Source organism: Cherax quadricarinatus, chromosome 100, assembly GCF_038502225.1.
Source record: "Cherax quadricarinatus isolate ZL_2023a chromosome 100, ASM3850222v1, whole genome shotgun sequence".
NCBI lineage: Eukaryota > Metazoa > Arthropoda > Malacostraca > Decapoda > Parastacidae > Cherax > Cherax quadricarinatus.
In genome coordinates this window covers 2,011,821-2,028,770 of record NC_091391.1, presented here as the reverse complement: position 1 = coordinate 2,028,770, position 16,950 = coordinate 2,011,821, and the positions used below count along the sequence as shown (strand labels likewise).

At 42.9% G+C, this 16,950-nt stretch overlaps 1 protein-coding gene and 1 long non-coding RNA gene across 6 annotated transcripts in view; both read left to right on the top strand.

The window, feature by feature from the left end:
- Positions 1-16,950, top strand: part of LOC138851104 (uncharacterized) — a 105,833-nt gene that overhangs the window by 55,210 nt on the left and 33,673 nt on the right. The window lies entirely within an intron of this gene.
- The window catches only part of mlt (tubulin folding cofactor E like protein mlt), a 76,274-nt gene that overhangs the window by 34,947 nt on the left and 24,377 nt on the right, over positions 1-16,950 (top strand). For 4 of the 5 annotated variants that reach the window (XR_011390986.1, XM_053799820.2, XM_070079573.1 and 1 more), the window contains 3 exons: positions 466-647; positions 5,941-6,058; positions 15,228-15,467. Coding sequence is in view for 4 of the 5 variants with exons in the window: in XM_053799820.2 (XP_053655795.1) it covers positions 466-647; positions 5,941-6,058; positions 15,228-15,467 (540 nt within the window). In the remaining variant the exon portion in view is untranslated. The remainder of the gene's footprint in view (positions 1-465; positions 648-5,940; positions 6,059-15,227; positions 15,468-16,950) is intronic. The other variant, XM_053799822.2, reaches the window with a different exon arrangement.

The window sequence follows — 16,950 nt, the reverse complement described above, 5'->3', positions numbered from 1 at the left end:
ATGAAGCTGGAGCCATTTTCTGAGGCAGGGCGACCTGAAAAAGAAGAAACGCTGTCATCATCACTCCATCACTGTCTTGCTAGTATTGGTATGCCTCTTGCAAGACAGTGATGGAATGAGTGATGATTAAAGTGTTTCTTCTTTCACGGGTCATCCTGCCTTGGTGGAAAACGGCCGATGTGTTAAAGAAAACATAGGCCTCAGAGTGAAGTTGAAGCCATCTGTGAGTGATTGTTGAATATCTATTTGTTGTGTCCCCTCAAGGAAGGTTCCTTGATGTTGGTGAGGGGCTCTTGATCTAGGGAATTGGATCTGTGCTCCAGTTCCCTGAATTAAGCCTGAATACCTTCCATCCTCCTCCCTACGGGCGCTGTATAACCCCCATGAACTTAGCACTCCCCTATGATTATAATTATCTCTGTTGTGAGAACATCCTAGTAATAATATTGTATTCTTTCCCATCAGGTATTCAAAATACTACGACACTTACCATCTCTGGGATTTCTTAACCTAAGTTACAACTCTTTTGAAACCCCTATACCCGATCCTTCAGAAGTGGTCAGTCTCACAAACTTAACTCGGCTGGTTCTCAATGGAACCAAACTTCCTTGGAAGGATGTTCATATTCTTCTAGAAAATGCACCAAGGTAATGTTATAAATATATAAATATTTTATTTTTAATGACTGTCGGGTAAAACGAATTTCCAGTTTTTGTGATGTAAAATGAATTCCCCTTTTTTATGATGCAAGGTAAAATGAATACTCTTTTTTTTTTATGATGAATATTCTTGAAAGTTAAAGTATTTCTTACTCTCTTTAAAAAAAATGTTTCGTAGTCGTATTTTTCAAACGTTTTATGATTTGAAATATACTACGTACAATAATTTGGTGATGGCATTGGTTTTATTCAGTAAAACCTCAAGTTGGTGGGAGACGGCCACCATGTAAAAAAAAAAAAAAAAAAATGGAAAAAGAGACAAATGCAGTATAGTGCAATCCTTTATTAACAACATTTCACCCAGACCATACCATGGGCAGGGATTGAACCGTTGTGAGCGAGTTGCAAAACTCCAGGCCAGCTTTTAAGTGGGATTTATCACTCACTGTGTGAGCAAAGCCTTGTTAACCCTTTCAGGGTCCGTCCCGTAGATCTACGGCTTTACGTTCAGGGTCCAAACCGTAGATCTACGTCATGAGCTCAGCTCACTCTGATAAGCTGTGAGTGGTATATTTGGGTCTAGATATGAGAGAATACATCTATGTGGTATGTGTGCACCACATAAAACAAATCCTGCAGCACACTGTGTATAATGAGAGAAAAAAACTGAGACCATGATTTTCGATTAAAACAGCGAATTTGCAGTGTTTTTTCGTATGTTTTTTATAGTTGTATTTGCGATTTCTTGGTCTCATTTGATAGAATGAAAGACATATTACAGAAATAGAGATGATTTTGATTGGTTTTAGCACTGGAAATGGCTTGAAACTGAGCTCAAAGTAGCGGAAATGTTAAATTTTTGCCGATGTTCAAGAGTCAACAAACGACCTCGCACGTCTAATACACGCCAGCTGGTGGGTCTAATATACATTCACAAATGTGGTGATGATATTTATGCAATTATTACAATATTGCATAACAGTAAATCTTCTATTTTTTGGTGTGAATAAAAATTCATTATGTGAATAAACAATCAAAATGGAATTTATTTGTAAAGCCTCAAAACGTAACTAATGAACAGAGGAAATGTTAGTTTAGTGCCAGGAATACCTACATTGTTTATTCTGGACCCTATTTTGAAATTGGAATATTTTGAACTTTGTGTTAAATTGGCCAAATTACCAAATTCCGATCACTTTATTTTGTAGTTGAAACAGTTGACTTGGCTATTTCTTGTGCTTAATCGATAGAATAGAAGTAATACTAGTGAAATAGCTAAGAATTTGGTCGACTGGAATAACGTAATTGGCCTAAAATGGGAGTCAAACTCGGCAAAATCGCCGATTCGTAAATATCGCCGACACTTCAAAATTCACGAGAGCATAATTTTGTCAGTTTTCCATCAAATTTCGTACTTTTTGTTTTATTACCTTCACAAAAAGATTCTCTATCATTTCATAAGAAAAAATAACAAATTTTTTTTTTTTGAAAATTCTTGGACACTGGGGCACCACTTCAGATTACTACTCTGAGGAACTCAAATGTCTCTCAAATGACCTAATGTCTCACCCCAAGGAGATAAAATACGCACTTCAGATTTTGGCCTTGGACCCTGAAGGAGTTAAATACAGCATCACAGTACATATGCTGGATTTTTTATTTTTGTCTCTCCAAAATTTCAGAAAATAATGACTGCTATCATGTTTACAAGTACTGTACATACCCATTTGTATTTACCAATTTGTACTCATAAAATCCGAGCAGCGGTCTGTCATAATTATTATTCATTTGAAATTATAAAATCCGAGCAGCAGTCTGTCATAATTATTATTCATTTGAAATTTTCTTACCCAGGATGTAAGCTACAACAGGTATCTGTCTACTGCAAAGCCAAGAGGTATATACCTTAACAAAAAGATACAATACTGTGAGTGGAACAATACACAAAGAACCCGCACATAGAGAGAACGTTTTGGTCCGACTTGGACCATTTACAAAGTCACACTAACACAGAAGAGTGAGGGAGGCAGTATATATAGGTGAGGGGGATAGGGACGAGACAAAGAACAAAAGAAGGTCTTCTTCTTTCAACAAACTGGCTGTATCCCAACAAGGCGGGATGACCCAGAAAGAAAAACAAAAGTTTCTTTTTTTAATTTTAGTAATGTATACAGAAAGACGGGTTACTAGCCCCTTGCTCCCAGCATTTTAGCCGCCTCTTATGACATGCATGACTTACAGGAAGAATTCTGCTCCACTTCCCCATGGAGAGAAAGAAGGTATATATACCTTTTATCTTTGATGAGTTTCGAGAGTTTTCCCCCACTCAGAGCCCGGCCATGGGCCAGGCTTGACTGGTTCTAGCCTGGTCAGCTAGGCTGTTGGTGCTGGTGGCCTGCTGACCCACATATCCATCACAACCAGGTTAATCTGGCAAATGTAAGAAGACCTATTGATACATCTTGCCACACAAATAACCTGCACATAGAAGAGAGGAGCTTATGACGATGTTTTGGTCCAACTTGGATCATCTACAAAGTCACACTGCGGGTTATTTGTGTATCGTTCCAGTCACGGAATTGTGCCTTTTTTTGTTATTTGTTATACATCTTACTGTGATGGGGATCAGACTTTTAATTGTGTGACAGTTGCTCTGACCCCTGAATCACGGGTCACCAGTGTTTGTATACAGGCAGGCCCCACTTATACAGGAGGTTAGGTTCCAGGCTACTGTAGGGCCCCAATTATACAGCAGGTTAGGTTCCAGGCTACTGTAGGGCCCCAATTATACAGCAGGTTAGGTTCCAGGCTACTGTAGGGCCCCACTTATACAGCAGGTTAGGTTCCAGGCTACTGTAGGGCCCCAATTATACAGCAGGTTAGGTTCCAGGCTACTGTAGGGCCCCAACTTATACAGCAGGTTAGGTTCCAGGCTACTGTAGGGCCCCAGGTTCCAGGCTACTGTAGGGCCCCACTTATACAGCAGGTTAGGTTCCAGGCTACTGTAGGGCCCCAATTATACAGCAGGTTAGGTTCCAGGCTACTGTAGGGCCCCAATTATACAGCAGGTTAGGTTCCAGGCTACTGTAGGGCCCCAATTATACAGCAGGTTAGGTTCCAGGCTACTGTAGGGCCCCAATTATACAGCAGGTTAGGTTCCAGGCTACTGTAGGGCCCCAATTATACAGCAGGTTAGGTTCCAGGCTACTGTAGGGCCCCAATTATACAGCAGGTTAGGTTCCAGGCTACTGTAGGGCCCCAATTATACAGCAGGTTAGGTTCCAGGCTACTGTAGGGCCCCAATTATACAGCAGGTTAGGTTCCAGGCTACTGTAGGGCCCCAATTATACAGCAGGTTAGGTTCCAGGCTACTGTAGGGCCCCACTTATACAGCAGGTTAGGTTCCAGGCTACTGTAGGGCCCCACTTATACAGCAGGTTAGGTTCCAGGCTACTATAGGGCCCCACTTATACAGCAGGTTAGGTTCCAGGCTACTGTAGGGCCCCACTTATACAGCAGGTTAGGTTCCAGGCTACTGTAGGGCCCCACTTATACAGCAGGTTAGGTTCCAGGCTACTGTAGGGCCCCACTTATACAGCAGGTTAGGTTCCAGGCTACTGTAGGGCCCCACTTATACAGCAGGTTAGGTTCCAGGCTACTGTAGGGCCCCAATTATACAGCAGGTTAGGTTCCAGGCTACTGTAGGGCCCCACTTATACAGCAGGTTAGGTTCCAGGCTACTGTAGGGCCCCACTTATACAGCAGGTTAGGTTCCAGGCTACTGTAGGGCCCCACTTATACAGCAGGTTAGGTTCCAGGCTACTGTAGGGCCCCACTTATACAGCAGGTTAGGTTCCAGGCTACTGTAGGGCCCCACTTATACAGCAGGTTAGGTTCCAGGCTACTGTAGGGCCCCACTTATACAGCAGGTTAGGTTCCAGGCTACTGTAGGGCCCCACTTATACAGCAGGTTAGGTTCCAGGCTACTGTAGGGCCCCACTTATACAGCAGGTTAGGTTCCAGGCTACTGTAGGGCCCCACTTATACAGCAGGTTAGGTTCCAGGCTACTGTAGGGCCCCACTTATACAGCAGGTTAGGTTCCAGGCTACTGTAGGGCCCCACTTATACAGCAGGTTAGGTTCCAGGCTACTGTAGGGCCCCACTTATACAGCAGGTTAGGTTCCAGGCTACTGTAGGGCCCCACTTATACAGCAGGTTAGGTTCCAGGCTACTGTAGGGCCCCACTTATACAGCAGGTTAGGTTCCAGGCTACTGTAGGGCCCCACTTATACAGCAGGTTAGGTTCCAGACAACTGATGTAAAATGAAAATTGCACTGAAGTGAAACATAGCCTTTTCTCACTATCAAATGCAGATGAAATCCTAATAACATGTTTACACTATCATATATTAAGTGAGCAATGGAGCTTGGACTAAAAAATGCATATACAGTACACTATTTCTTTCAACACACCGGCCATATCCCACCGAGGTGGGGTGGCCCAAAAGGGAAAACAAAAGTTTCTCCTTTTACATTTAGTAATATATACAGGAGAAGGGGTTACTAGCACCTTGCTCCTGGCATTTTAGTCGCCTCTTACAACACGCATGGCTTACGGAGGAAGAATTCTGTACCACTTCCCCATGGAGATAAGAGGAAATAGACAAGAACAAGAACTAGAAAGAAAATACAAGAAAACCCAGAGGGGTATGTATATATATATATAGGCTTGTACATGTATGTCCAGTGTGACCTAAGTGTAAGTAGAAGTAGCAAGACGTACCTGAAATCTTGCATGTTTATGAGACAGACAAAAGACACCAGCAATCCTACCATCATGTAAAACAATTACAGGCTTTTGTTTTACACTCACTTGGCAGGACGGTAGTACCTCCCTGGGCGGTTGCTGTCTACCAACCTACTACCACAGGACGGTAGTACCTCCCTGGGTGGTTGCTGTCTACCAACCTACTACCACAGGACGGTAGTACCTCCCTGGGTGGTTGCTGTCTACCAACCTACTACCACAGGACGGTAGTACCTCCCTGGGCGGTTGCTGTCTCAAAATATTTTTATGCTTAGCTAATAGCAAGTGGTGAATGTATTTATTGTAGGAAGTCTGAATGAATAAAGAGTGTGTATTATTGAAAACCACTGTATTAGTGAAACGCTGTAAAGCTGGTTGTTCCTGCCTGCATGTGTAAGGACATTGGGCACTTTTTTGAGTCGCCGCCTAGTTTGCTAGCCTTTCTTAATCGTGTTTTTATTATTTTTTTTCAGAGTAGAAGAATTACATCTATGTAAAAATGGCTATGTGACGGTAGAGACAACTTCCCAGAAATATTCTTCAGTCAGTCGAGTTCACTTCAACAACAATCCTAGTACAGACTGGCCAGAGGTACGGTATTTTACTTTATGTAATGTGAGAGATAGCCAGACTTGAGTGGTGGAGGTGGGAAGTACGGTGCCTACACTAATAATAATAATAATAATTTATTATTTCTACAAGTACATGTACAGGCCTAGCTGACATCAATGACATACTACTATATAGAAAGCCCCTTGTTATGCTTAGCATTTCAGGCAAATTAGGTCAGGTTTGTCCCAGGATGTGACCCACACCAGTCCACTAACACCCAGGATGTGACCCACACCAGTCCACTAACACCCAGGCACCCATTTTACTGATGGGTAAACATAGACAACCGGTGTAAGGAAACGCATCCAATGTTTCAAACGTGGACTCTCACTGTGTGAAACAAGAGCTTTTGCACATAGAAAAAATCCTGTGACGACATTTCAGTCCTACTAATTAGTGGTCTAAGTCAGACCAAAATGTCATCATAAGCTTCTTTCTCCTATGTGTGGGTTATTTGTGTATTGCATTGTGGTGTTTGTGCACGTCTGGATAAATTATTATTGAATGAATGATAGTGAATGTGTTTTCTTTTTTGGGTCACACTACCTTTGTGGAAAATGGCTGTTATGTTAAAATCATTAGCCGATCAGTGAAAACCTCAGTTGAGGATGATTGTGTCCTGTTGCTCAATTGGTAGTGCACTCAGCTCACACACTGAGTGCCATGGTTTGATCCCTGGTACAGGGTGGAAGCATTAGGATGTGTTTCCTTAAAGCACCTACTGTCCATGTTCACCTAGCAGTAAATAGGTAACCTGGGTGTTAGTCAACTAGTGAGGGGTTGCATCATGGGGACAAAATTTACCTAATTAGCCTGAAATGTTCTGCATAACAAGTGACTTTCTATACAGTATGTCATTGACATCAGCTATGGTCTGTATACATTGTACATGTACTGGTAGAAATAAAGATTATTCTTCTTTCTTTCAACATACCAGCCGTATCCCACCGAGGTGGGGTGGCCCAAAAGAAAAAACTAAAGTTTCTCCTTTTAAATTTAATAATATATACAGGAGAAGGGGTTACTAGCCCCTTGCTCCCGGCATTTTAGTCGCCTCTTATGACACGCATGGCTTATGGAGGAAGAATTCTGTTCCACTTCCCCATGGAGATAAGAGGAAATAAACAAGAACAAGAGTTAGAAAGAAAATAGAAGAAAACCCAGAGGGGTGTGTGTATATATATGCTTGTACATGTACGTGTAGTGTGACCTAAGTGTAAGTAGAAGTAGCAAGACCTACTTGTAATCTTGCATATTTATGAGACAGACAAAAGACACCAGCAATCCTACCATCATGTAAAACAATTACAGGCTTTCGTTTTACACTCACTTGGCAGGACGGTAGTACCTCCCTGGGTGGTTGCTGTCTACCAACCTACTACCACAGGATGGTAGTACCTCCCTGGGTGGTTGCTGTCTACCAACCTACTACCACAGGACGGTAGTACCTCCCTGGGTGGTTGCTGTCTACCAACCTACTACCACAGGACGGTAGTACCTCCCTGGGTGGTTGCTGTCTACCAACCTACTACCACAGGACGGTAGTACCTCCCTGGGTGGTTGTTGTCTACCAACCTACTACCACAGGACGGTAGTACCTCCCTGGGTGGTTGTTGTCTACCAACCTACTACCACAGGACGGTAGTACCTCCCTGGGTGGTTGTTGTCTACCAACCTACTACCACAGGACGGTAGTACCTCCCTGGGTGGTTGCTGTCTACCAACCTACTACCACAGGACGGTAGTACCTCCCTGGGTGGTTGCTGTCTACCAACCTACTACCACAGGACGGTAGTACCTCCCTGGGTGGTTGTTGTCTACCAACCTACTACCACAGGACGGTAGTACCTCCCTGGGTGGTTGCTGTCTACCAACCTACTACCACAGGACGGTAGTACCACCCTGGGTGGTTGCTGTCTACCAACCTACTACCACAGGACGGTAGTACCTCCCTGGGTGGTTGTTGTCTACCAACCTACTACCACAGGACGGTAGTACCTCCCTGGGTGGTTGCTGTCTACCAACCTACTACCACAGGACGGTAGTACCTCCCTGGGTGGTTGCTGTCTACCAACCTACTACCACAGGACGGTAGTACCTCCCTGGGTGGTTGCTGTCTACCAACCTACTACCACAGGACGGTAGTACCTCCCTGGGTGGTTGCTGTCTACCAACCTACTACCACAGGACGGTAGTACCTCCCTGGGTGGTTGCTGTCTACCAACCTACTACCACAGGACGGTAGTACCTCCCTGGGTGGTTGCTGTCTACCAACCTACTACCACAGGACGGTAGTACCTCCCTGGGTGGTTGTTGTCTACCAACCTACTACCACAGGACGGTAGTACCTCCCTGGGTGGTTGCTGTCTACCAACCTACTACCACAGGACGGTAGTACCTCCCTGGGTGGTTGCTGTCTACCAACCTACTACCACAGGACGGTAGTACCTCCCTGGGTGGTTGTTGTCTACCAACCTACTACCACAGGACGGTAGTACCTCCCTGGGTGGTTGCTGTCTACCAACCTACTACCACAGGACGGTAGTACCTCCCTGGGTGGTTGCTGTCTACCAACCTACTACCACAGGACGGTAGTACCTCCCTGGGTGGTTGCTGTCTACCAACCTACTACCACAGGACGGTAGTACCTCCCTGGGTGGTTGCTGTCTACCAACCTACTACCACAGGACGGTAGTACCTCCCTGGGTGGTTGCTGTCTACCAACCTACTACCACAGGACGGTAGTACCTCCCTGGGTGGTTGCTGTCTACCAACCTACTACCACAGGACGGTAGTACCTCCCTGGGTGGTTGCTGTCTACCAACCTACTACCACAGGACGGTAGTACCTCCCTGGGTGGTTGCTGTCTACCAACCTACTACCACAGGACGGTAGTACCTCCCTGGGTGGTTGCTGTCTACCAACCTACTACCACAGGACGGTAGTACCTCCCTGGGTGGTTGCTGTCTACCAACCTACTACCACAGGACGGTAGTACCTCCCTGGGTGGTTGTTGTCTACCAACCTACTACCACAGGATGGTAGTACCTCCCTGGGTGGTTGCTGTCTACCAACCTACTACCACAGGACGGTAGTACCTCCCTGGGTGGTTGCTGTCTACCAACCTACTACCACAGGACGGTAGTACCTCCCTGGGTGGTTGCTGTCTACCAACCTACTACCACAGGACGGTAGTACCTCCCTGGGTGGTTGCTGTCTACCAACCTACTACCACAGGACGGTAGTACCTCCCTGGGTGGTTGTTGTCTACCAACCTACTACCACAGGATGGTAGTACCTCCCTGGGTGGTTGCTGTCTACCAACCTACTACCACAGGACGGTAGTACCTCCCTGGGTGGTTGCTGTCTACCAACCTGCTACCTACAATAAAGATTTGTAGATGAATGGTTCAGAGAACCGACATGTTGATAAATTAGACACATGTGCAACTCTTGAGTAGCACATGTGTCTAATTTATCAACAATAAAGATCATTATGATTGTTATATAGTAGATGACCTTTGCTTTATGCGACAGATGCGTTCCAACCATTGGTGCAAGCATAGTGAAATGTTGCAACACTTGCAAATTCCACATTTGATTTATGAATGCTCTTGTGTGAATCTGCTCAAAAACAGCTGAGAATTGTTGGGTAAAAGTAGAGCCTACAGAGCATGGGCCAGTAGGCCTACTGCAGTTCTCCAATGTTCTTTAGGAAAGAATGGTGTAGCAATAGAGTTGTATATGAGTGGGAATAGTTGGGAAGAGTAGGACTAGCCTAATACTGGCCAGTAGGCCTCTTGTAATGACTTGTCAACATAAGTCAGTTGAGTGATGAAAGGATTTGGTTAAAAATACTGTAAGTGAATTTTTTTTTTTTTTTTTTTTTTTTTTTTCAACAAGTCGGCCGTCTCCCACCGAGGCAGGGTGACCCAAAAAAGAAAGAAAATCCCCAAAAAGAAAATACTTTCATCATCATTCAACACTTTCACCACACTCGCACATTATCACTGTTTTTGCAGAGGTGCTCAGAATACAACAGTCTAGAAGCATACACATATAAAGATACACAACATATCCCTCCAAACTGCCAATATCCCAAACCCCTCCTTTAAAGTGCAGGCATTGTACTTCCCATTTCCAGGACTCAAGTCCGACTATATGAAAATAACCGGTTTCCCTGAATCCCTTCACTAAATATTACCCTGCTCACACTCCAACAGATCGTCAGGTCCCAAGTACCATTCGTCTCCATTCACTCCTATCTAACACGCTCACGCACGCTTGCTGGAAGTCCAAGCCCCTTACCCACAAAACCTCCTTTACCCCCTCTCTCCAACCCTTTCGAGGACGACCCCTACCCCGCCTTCCTTCCCCTATAGATTTATATGCTTTCCATGTCATTCTACTGTGATCCATTCTCTCTAAATGACCAAACCACCTCAACAACCCCTCTTCTGCCCTCTGACTAATACTTTTATTAACTCCACACCTTCTCCTAATTTCCACACTCCGAATTTTCTGCATAATATTTACACCACACATTGCCCTTAAACAGGACATCACCACTGCCTCCAACCGTCTCCTCGCTGCTGCATTTACCACCCAAGCTTCACACCCATATAAGAGTGTTGGTACTACTATACTTTCATACATTCCCTTCTTTGCCTCCATAGATAACGTTTTTTGACTCCACATATACCTCAACGCACCACTCACCTTTTTTCCCTCATCAATTCTATGATTAACCTCATCCTTCATAAATCCATCCGCCGACACGTCAACTCCCAAGTATCTGAAAACATTCACTTCTTCCATACTCCTCCTCCCCAATTTGATATCCAATTTTTCTTTATCTAAATCATTTGACACCCTCATCACCTTACTCTTTTTCTATGTTCACTTTCAACTTTCTACCTTTACACACATTCCCAAACTCATCCACTAACCTTTGCAATTTTTCTTTAGAATCTCCCATAAGCACAGTATCATCAGCAAAAAGTAACTGTGTCAATTCCCATTTTGAATTTGATTCCCCATAATTTAATCCCACCCCTCTCCCAAACACCCTAGCATTTACTTCCTTTACAACCCCATCTATAAATATATTAAACAACCATGGTGACATTACACATCCCTGTCTAAGACCTACTTTTACCGGGAAGTAGTCTCCCTCTCTTCTACACACCCTAACCTGAGCCTCACTATCCTCATAAAAACTCTTTACAGCATTTAATAACTTACCACCTATTCCATATACTTGCAACATCTGCCACATTGCTCCTCTATCCACTCTATCATATGCCTTTTCTAAATCCATAAATGCAATAAAAACTTCCCTATCTTTATCTAAATACTGTTCACATATATGCTTCAATGTAAACACCTGATCTACACATCCCCTACCCACTCTAAAACCTCCTTGCTCATCCGCAATCCTACATTCTGTCTTACCTCTAATTCTTTCAATTATAACCCTACCGTACACTTTTCCTGGTATACTCAGTAAGCTTATTCCTCTATAATTTTTACAGTCTCTTTTGTCCCCTTTCCCTTTATATAAAGGGACTATACATGCTCTCTGCCAATCCCTAGGTACCTTCCCCTCTTTCATACATTTATTAAACAAAAGTACCAACCACTCCAACACTATATCCCCCCCTGCTTTTAACATTTCTGTCATGATCCCATCAGTTCCAGCTGCTTTACCCCCTTTCATTTTACGTAATGCCTCACGTACCTCCCCCACACTTACATTCTGCATTTATACCACATATAACTTGAGCCCTGGAAGTGGGAAATACAGTTCCTGCACTCTGAAGGAGGGGTTGGGGTATTTGCTCTTGGGAGAGACATCTAAAGTGTCGTATCTGCATGCCTCTGGCAAGACGGTGATGGTGTGAATGATGGTGAAAGTGTTTCTTTCTCGAGTCACTCTTCGCCGTGGTATAAAAGAAATTCATAACCTTGTATTCAACAAAATTAATAAAATTACATTAATAAAAAATATTGGTATAAGTAGGGTCATAGTGTACAGTGGACCCTCAACCAGCGATATTAATCCGTTCCTGAGAGCTCATCGTTAGTCAAAATAATCGTTAGTCAAGTTAATTTTCCTCATAAGAAATAATGGAAATCAAATTAATCCGTGCAAGAAACCCAAAAGTATTGAAAAAAAATTTTTTTACCACATGAAATATTAATTTTAATACACACAAACTGAAGATTACATGCACAGTTACATGACACTTACCTTTATTGAAGATCTGGTGATGATTGATGGGATGGGAGGAGGGGAGACCGTTGATCTTCTTAGTGTTTAGAAGGGGAATCCCCTTCCATTAGCACTTGAGGCAGCAAGTCTTTTTCTGGGGTTACTTCCCTTGTTCTTTTAATGCCACTAGGACCAGCTTGAGAGTCATTGGACTTCTGTTGCACAACATATCTGTCCATAGATACCTGTACCTCTCATTCCTTTATGACTTTCCTAAAGTGGTTCACAACATTGTCAGTGTACAGGTTGCCAACACGGCTTGCAGTAGCTGTATGAGGGTGATTTTCATCAAAAAAGGTTTGCACTTTAAGCCACATTGCACAGATTTCCTTAATCTTAGAAGTAGGCAACTTCTTCAATTTCTCTCTCCCCTCCTCCGAAGCAGTTTCCTCAGGTCTGGCCTCTTGCTGTTGAAGTTGATCTATCAGCTCATCAGTGGTTAGTTCTTCATTGTCCTCCTCCACCAACTCTTCCACATCCTCCCCACTAACCTCCAACCCCAAGGACTTCCCCAATGCCACAATGGATTCCTCAACTGGCATAGGATTCTCAGGGTTAGCCTCAAACCCTTCAAAATCCCTTTTGTCTACACATTCTGGCCACAGTTTTTTCCAAGCAGAGTTCAATGTCCTCTTAGTCACTTCCTCCCAAGCCTTACCTATAATGTTTACACAATTGAGGATGGTAAAATGATCTTTCCAAAACTCTCTTAGAGTCAGTTGAGTTTCTGAGGTCACTACAAAGCACCTTTCAAACATAGCTTTTGTGTACAGTTTCTTGAAGTTGGAAATAACCTGCTGGTCCATGGGCTGCAGGAGAGGAGTGGTATTAGGAGGCAAAAACTTCACCTTAATGAAGCTCATGTCCCTAGAAAGTCGCTCTGCCACATCTGTAGGATGACCAGGGGCATTGTCTAATACCAGGAGGCACTTAAGGTCTAATTTCTTTTCAATTAGGTAATTTTTCACATCGGGGGCAAATGCATGGTGTAACCAGCCATAGAAAAAGTCCCTAGTGACCCATGCCTTACTGTTTGCCCTCCACAGCACACACAAATTAGCCTTGAGGACATTGTTTTTCCTGAACACTCTGGGAGTTTCAGAGTGATACACCAATAAAGGCTTCACTTTGCAATCACCACTAGCATTGGCACACATCAACAAAGTAAGCCTGTCTTTCATAGGCTTATGTCCTGGGAGTGCCTTTTCCTCCTGAGTAATGTACGTCCTGCTTGGCATTTTCTTCCAAAACAGGCCTGTTTCGTCACAATTAAACACTTGTTCAGGTTTCAGTCCTTCACTATGTACTCCTTGAAGTCCTGCACATATTTTTCAGCTGCTTTGTGGTCCGAACTGGCAGCCTCACCATGCCTTATCACACTATGAATGCCACTACGCTTCTTAAATCTCTCAAACCAACCTTTGCTGGCCTTAAATTCACTCACATCACTAGTTGCTGGCATTTTTTTAATTAAATCGTCATGCAACTTCCTAGCCTTTTCACATATGATCGCTTGAGAGATGCTGTCTCCTGCTATCTGTTTCTCGTTTATCCACACCAATAACAGTCTCTCAACATCTTCGAGTACTTGCGATCTCAGTTTCGAAAACATAGTTGCACCTTTGGCAAGAACAGCTTCCTTGATTGCCGTTTTCTTGCCCACAATAGTAGCGATGGTTGATTGGGGTTTATTATACAACCTGGCCAGCTCAGAGATACGCACTCCACTTTCATATTTATCAATGATCTCTTTCTTCATCTCCATAGTAATTCTCACCCTTTTTGCTGTAGGGTTGGCACTAGAAGCTTTCTTGGGGCCCATGGTGACTTATTTTGCAGGTGCAATCACTAAAAAGGCTGTGATAATATGAAATGTTCCAGTTGTATGTTTGGAAGCTACCGCGGTGGCTGGCTGGCTTGTAAACACTGGCACCAAAGGGACAAGTGAGGCGCGCTCAGGCCAAAGTGGACGCGTATGGTACGGAACGAAAAGCGCTTGTTGGGTTTTTAAGCGCTAGTCGAGGCAAAATTTTTGCGTTTAAATGAATCGCTAGTCAGATTTATCGTTAATCGATGCAATCGCTGGTTGAGGGTCCACTGTATAAGTGAATTCACTTAAAGCGGAGCAAACCTATGCTTATTTTTCTTGCAGTATAGTGTATAGGAGAAATTTATGTGTGCAATACATATACAGCTTCTCACTTAATGACGGAGTTCTGTTCCTAAGACCACTTCGGTAAATAAATTTGTCGCTAAGCAAGGAGCATACTATAATGGTAGTGGGTTTGTGTCAACCATCTTTGATTTTGTTTTAATGTCACATTTGTGCCATTTATAATATTTTTAGTATATTTTAAATGTTTATACAGTAGTGTACTGTACTTCCCATCTCCAGAACTGTAACATCCTCACTCATCCTTCAAGTGCAGGTCCTGTACTACCCACCTCCAGGACTCAAGTCTGGCTAACCAGTTTCCTTGATTACCTTCATAAATCTTACCTTGCTCACACTCCAACAGAACATCAAATATAAAAACCATTTGCCTATGTTCACTCTTATCTAATACTCTCAATAAACTTTGTAAATGAAAAGGTAAAATATACATTTTGTTCAGTGGATTTTGCCCATTTATTTTAAAAGGTGTATTGAAGTCAATTGTATTGAGGTCCATTGTATTGAGGTCCATTGTATTGAGTTCCATTATATCGAGGTACAATATATCGAGGTACAATATATCGAGGTACATTATATCGAGGTACATTATATCGAGGTACATTATATCGAGGTACATTATATCAAGGAATTACTGTATTTTGATCATTGATTGTTTCAGATATTATTAGTTCTAAATCTATTTCTTGTTCTCTACAAAGTATCACAAAATACTGCAGATCGAGTCCCTGGGTCAGATGTTTCCATACCTGGAGGTGTTGATCCTAGCTGAGTGTCCTCTGGGCAGCCTCACCAAAGATGGTCATTATCGGGAAAATTTCCCAAATCTCAAGTACCTTTCCCTCAACAGCACCAAAATCTGCTCGTGGGATTCGGTAGATCTAGTCAACAAGTTTCCTAAGTTGACGGAATTGAGACTACAGCAATGCCCGCTGTATGAGGTAAGATGCCGTCTGTAAAGTTTGCTAGATACAATACTGGACAGGAAGACCCCCACTTATACAGCAGGTTAGGTTCTGGGTTACTGTAGGGCACAGCTTATACAGCAAGAAGGTTAGATTCTGTGTACTGTAGGGCACAGCTTATACAGCAGGTTAGATTCTGTGTACTGTAGGGCACAGCTTATACAGCAGGTTAGATTCTGTGTACTGTAGGGCACAGCTTATACAGCAGGTTAGATTCTGTGTACTGTAGGGCACAGCTTATACAGCAGGTTAGATTCTGTGTACTGTAGGGCACAGCTTATACAGCAGGTTAGATTCTGGGCTATTGTAGTGTCCCACTTATACAGCAGGTTAGGTTCCAGGGTACTGCTGTAAAGTGAAAATCGCTGTAAGGTGAAACATGGCTGTTTTTCACTTTAACCCTTTGACTGTCGCGGCCGTATATATACGTCTTACGTCCTGGTGTCGCAAAATTTAAAAAAAAAAAATATATTTTTTCTAATGAAATGATAGAGAATCTTTTCCCGATTGTAATGACACCAAAAAAACGAAATTTGATGGAAAACTGACGGAATTATGCTCTCGCGAAGTTAGCGACCTCGGCGCCGTTTACAAATCGGCGATTTCGCCCACTTTGAGCCCTATTTTTGGCTAATTCCATTGTTCCAGTCGCCCAAACTCATAGCTATTTCTTTAGAACTCCATTTTTTCTATCGATTGAGTACAAGAAACTGCCCATTTACCGATTTCAACTACCTAATAATGTGGTCAGAAATTTGCAATTTGGCCAATTTCACGAAAACTAAAAAATATGACAATTTCAAAATAAGGTCCAGAATGAACAATGCAGACATTCCTGGCTCTAAAATAACATTTTCTTTGCTCATCAGTCGTGTTTCCAGGCCCCTCTGATATTACTCTTGCTTTCTATTTTGAATTTTTATTCAAACAAAAAATTGAAGACTTACTATTATGCAGACTACTGCAATACTGTAATAATTGTATAAATAACATCAACCCATTCATGACTGCATATTAGAATGGCTAGTTGGACATTTGCTGGAAAATGGCATCATTTGCTTACTTTTGAACATTGGCAAAAATCAAACATTTCCCCTACTTTGAGCTCCATTTCTAGGTTCTTTTTATAGTAAAATCAATCAACATCATCTCTATTTCTATAATATGTCTTCCATTCTATCAAATGAGACCAACAAAACGAGAATACAACCATAAATACTATACGAAAATAGACCACAAAGTCGGCATTTTAATTAAAAAAAACGGTCGGATTTTTTTTTTCTCATTATGCACTGCGTACTCCAGGATTTTTTTTATATGGTGCACACTGACCACACAGACCCATTCTCTCACATGTAGGCCTACCAGCTTTCTCCTGCTTGATTTGAAGCCGCTAGAATTTATGAGTATATATACGTCAAACACGGTACCTCGTAAAACGTATATATACGGCCGCGAC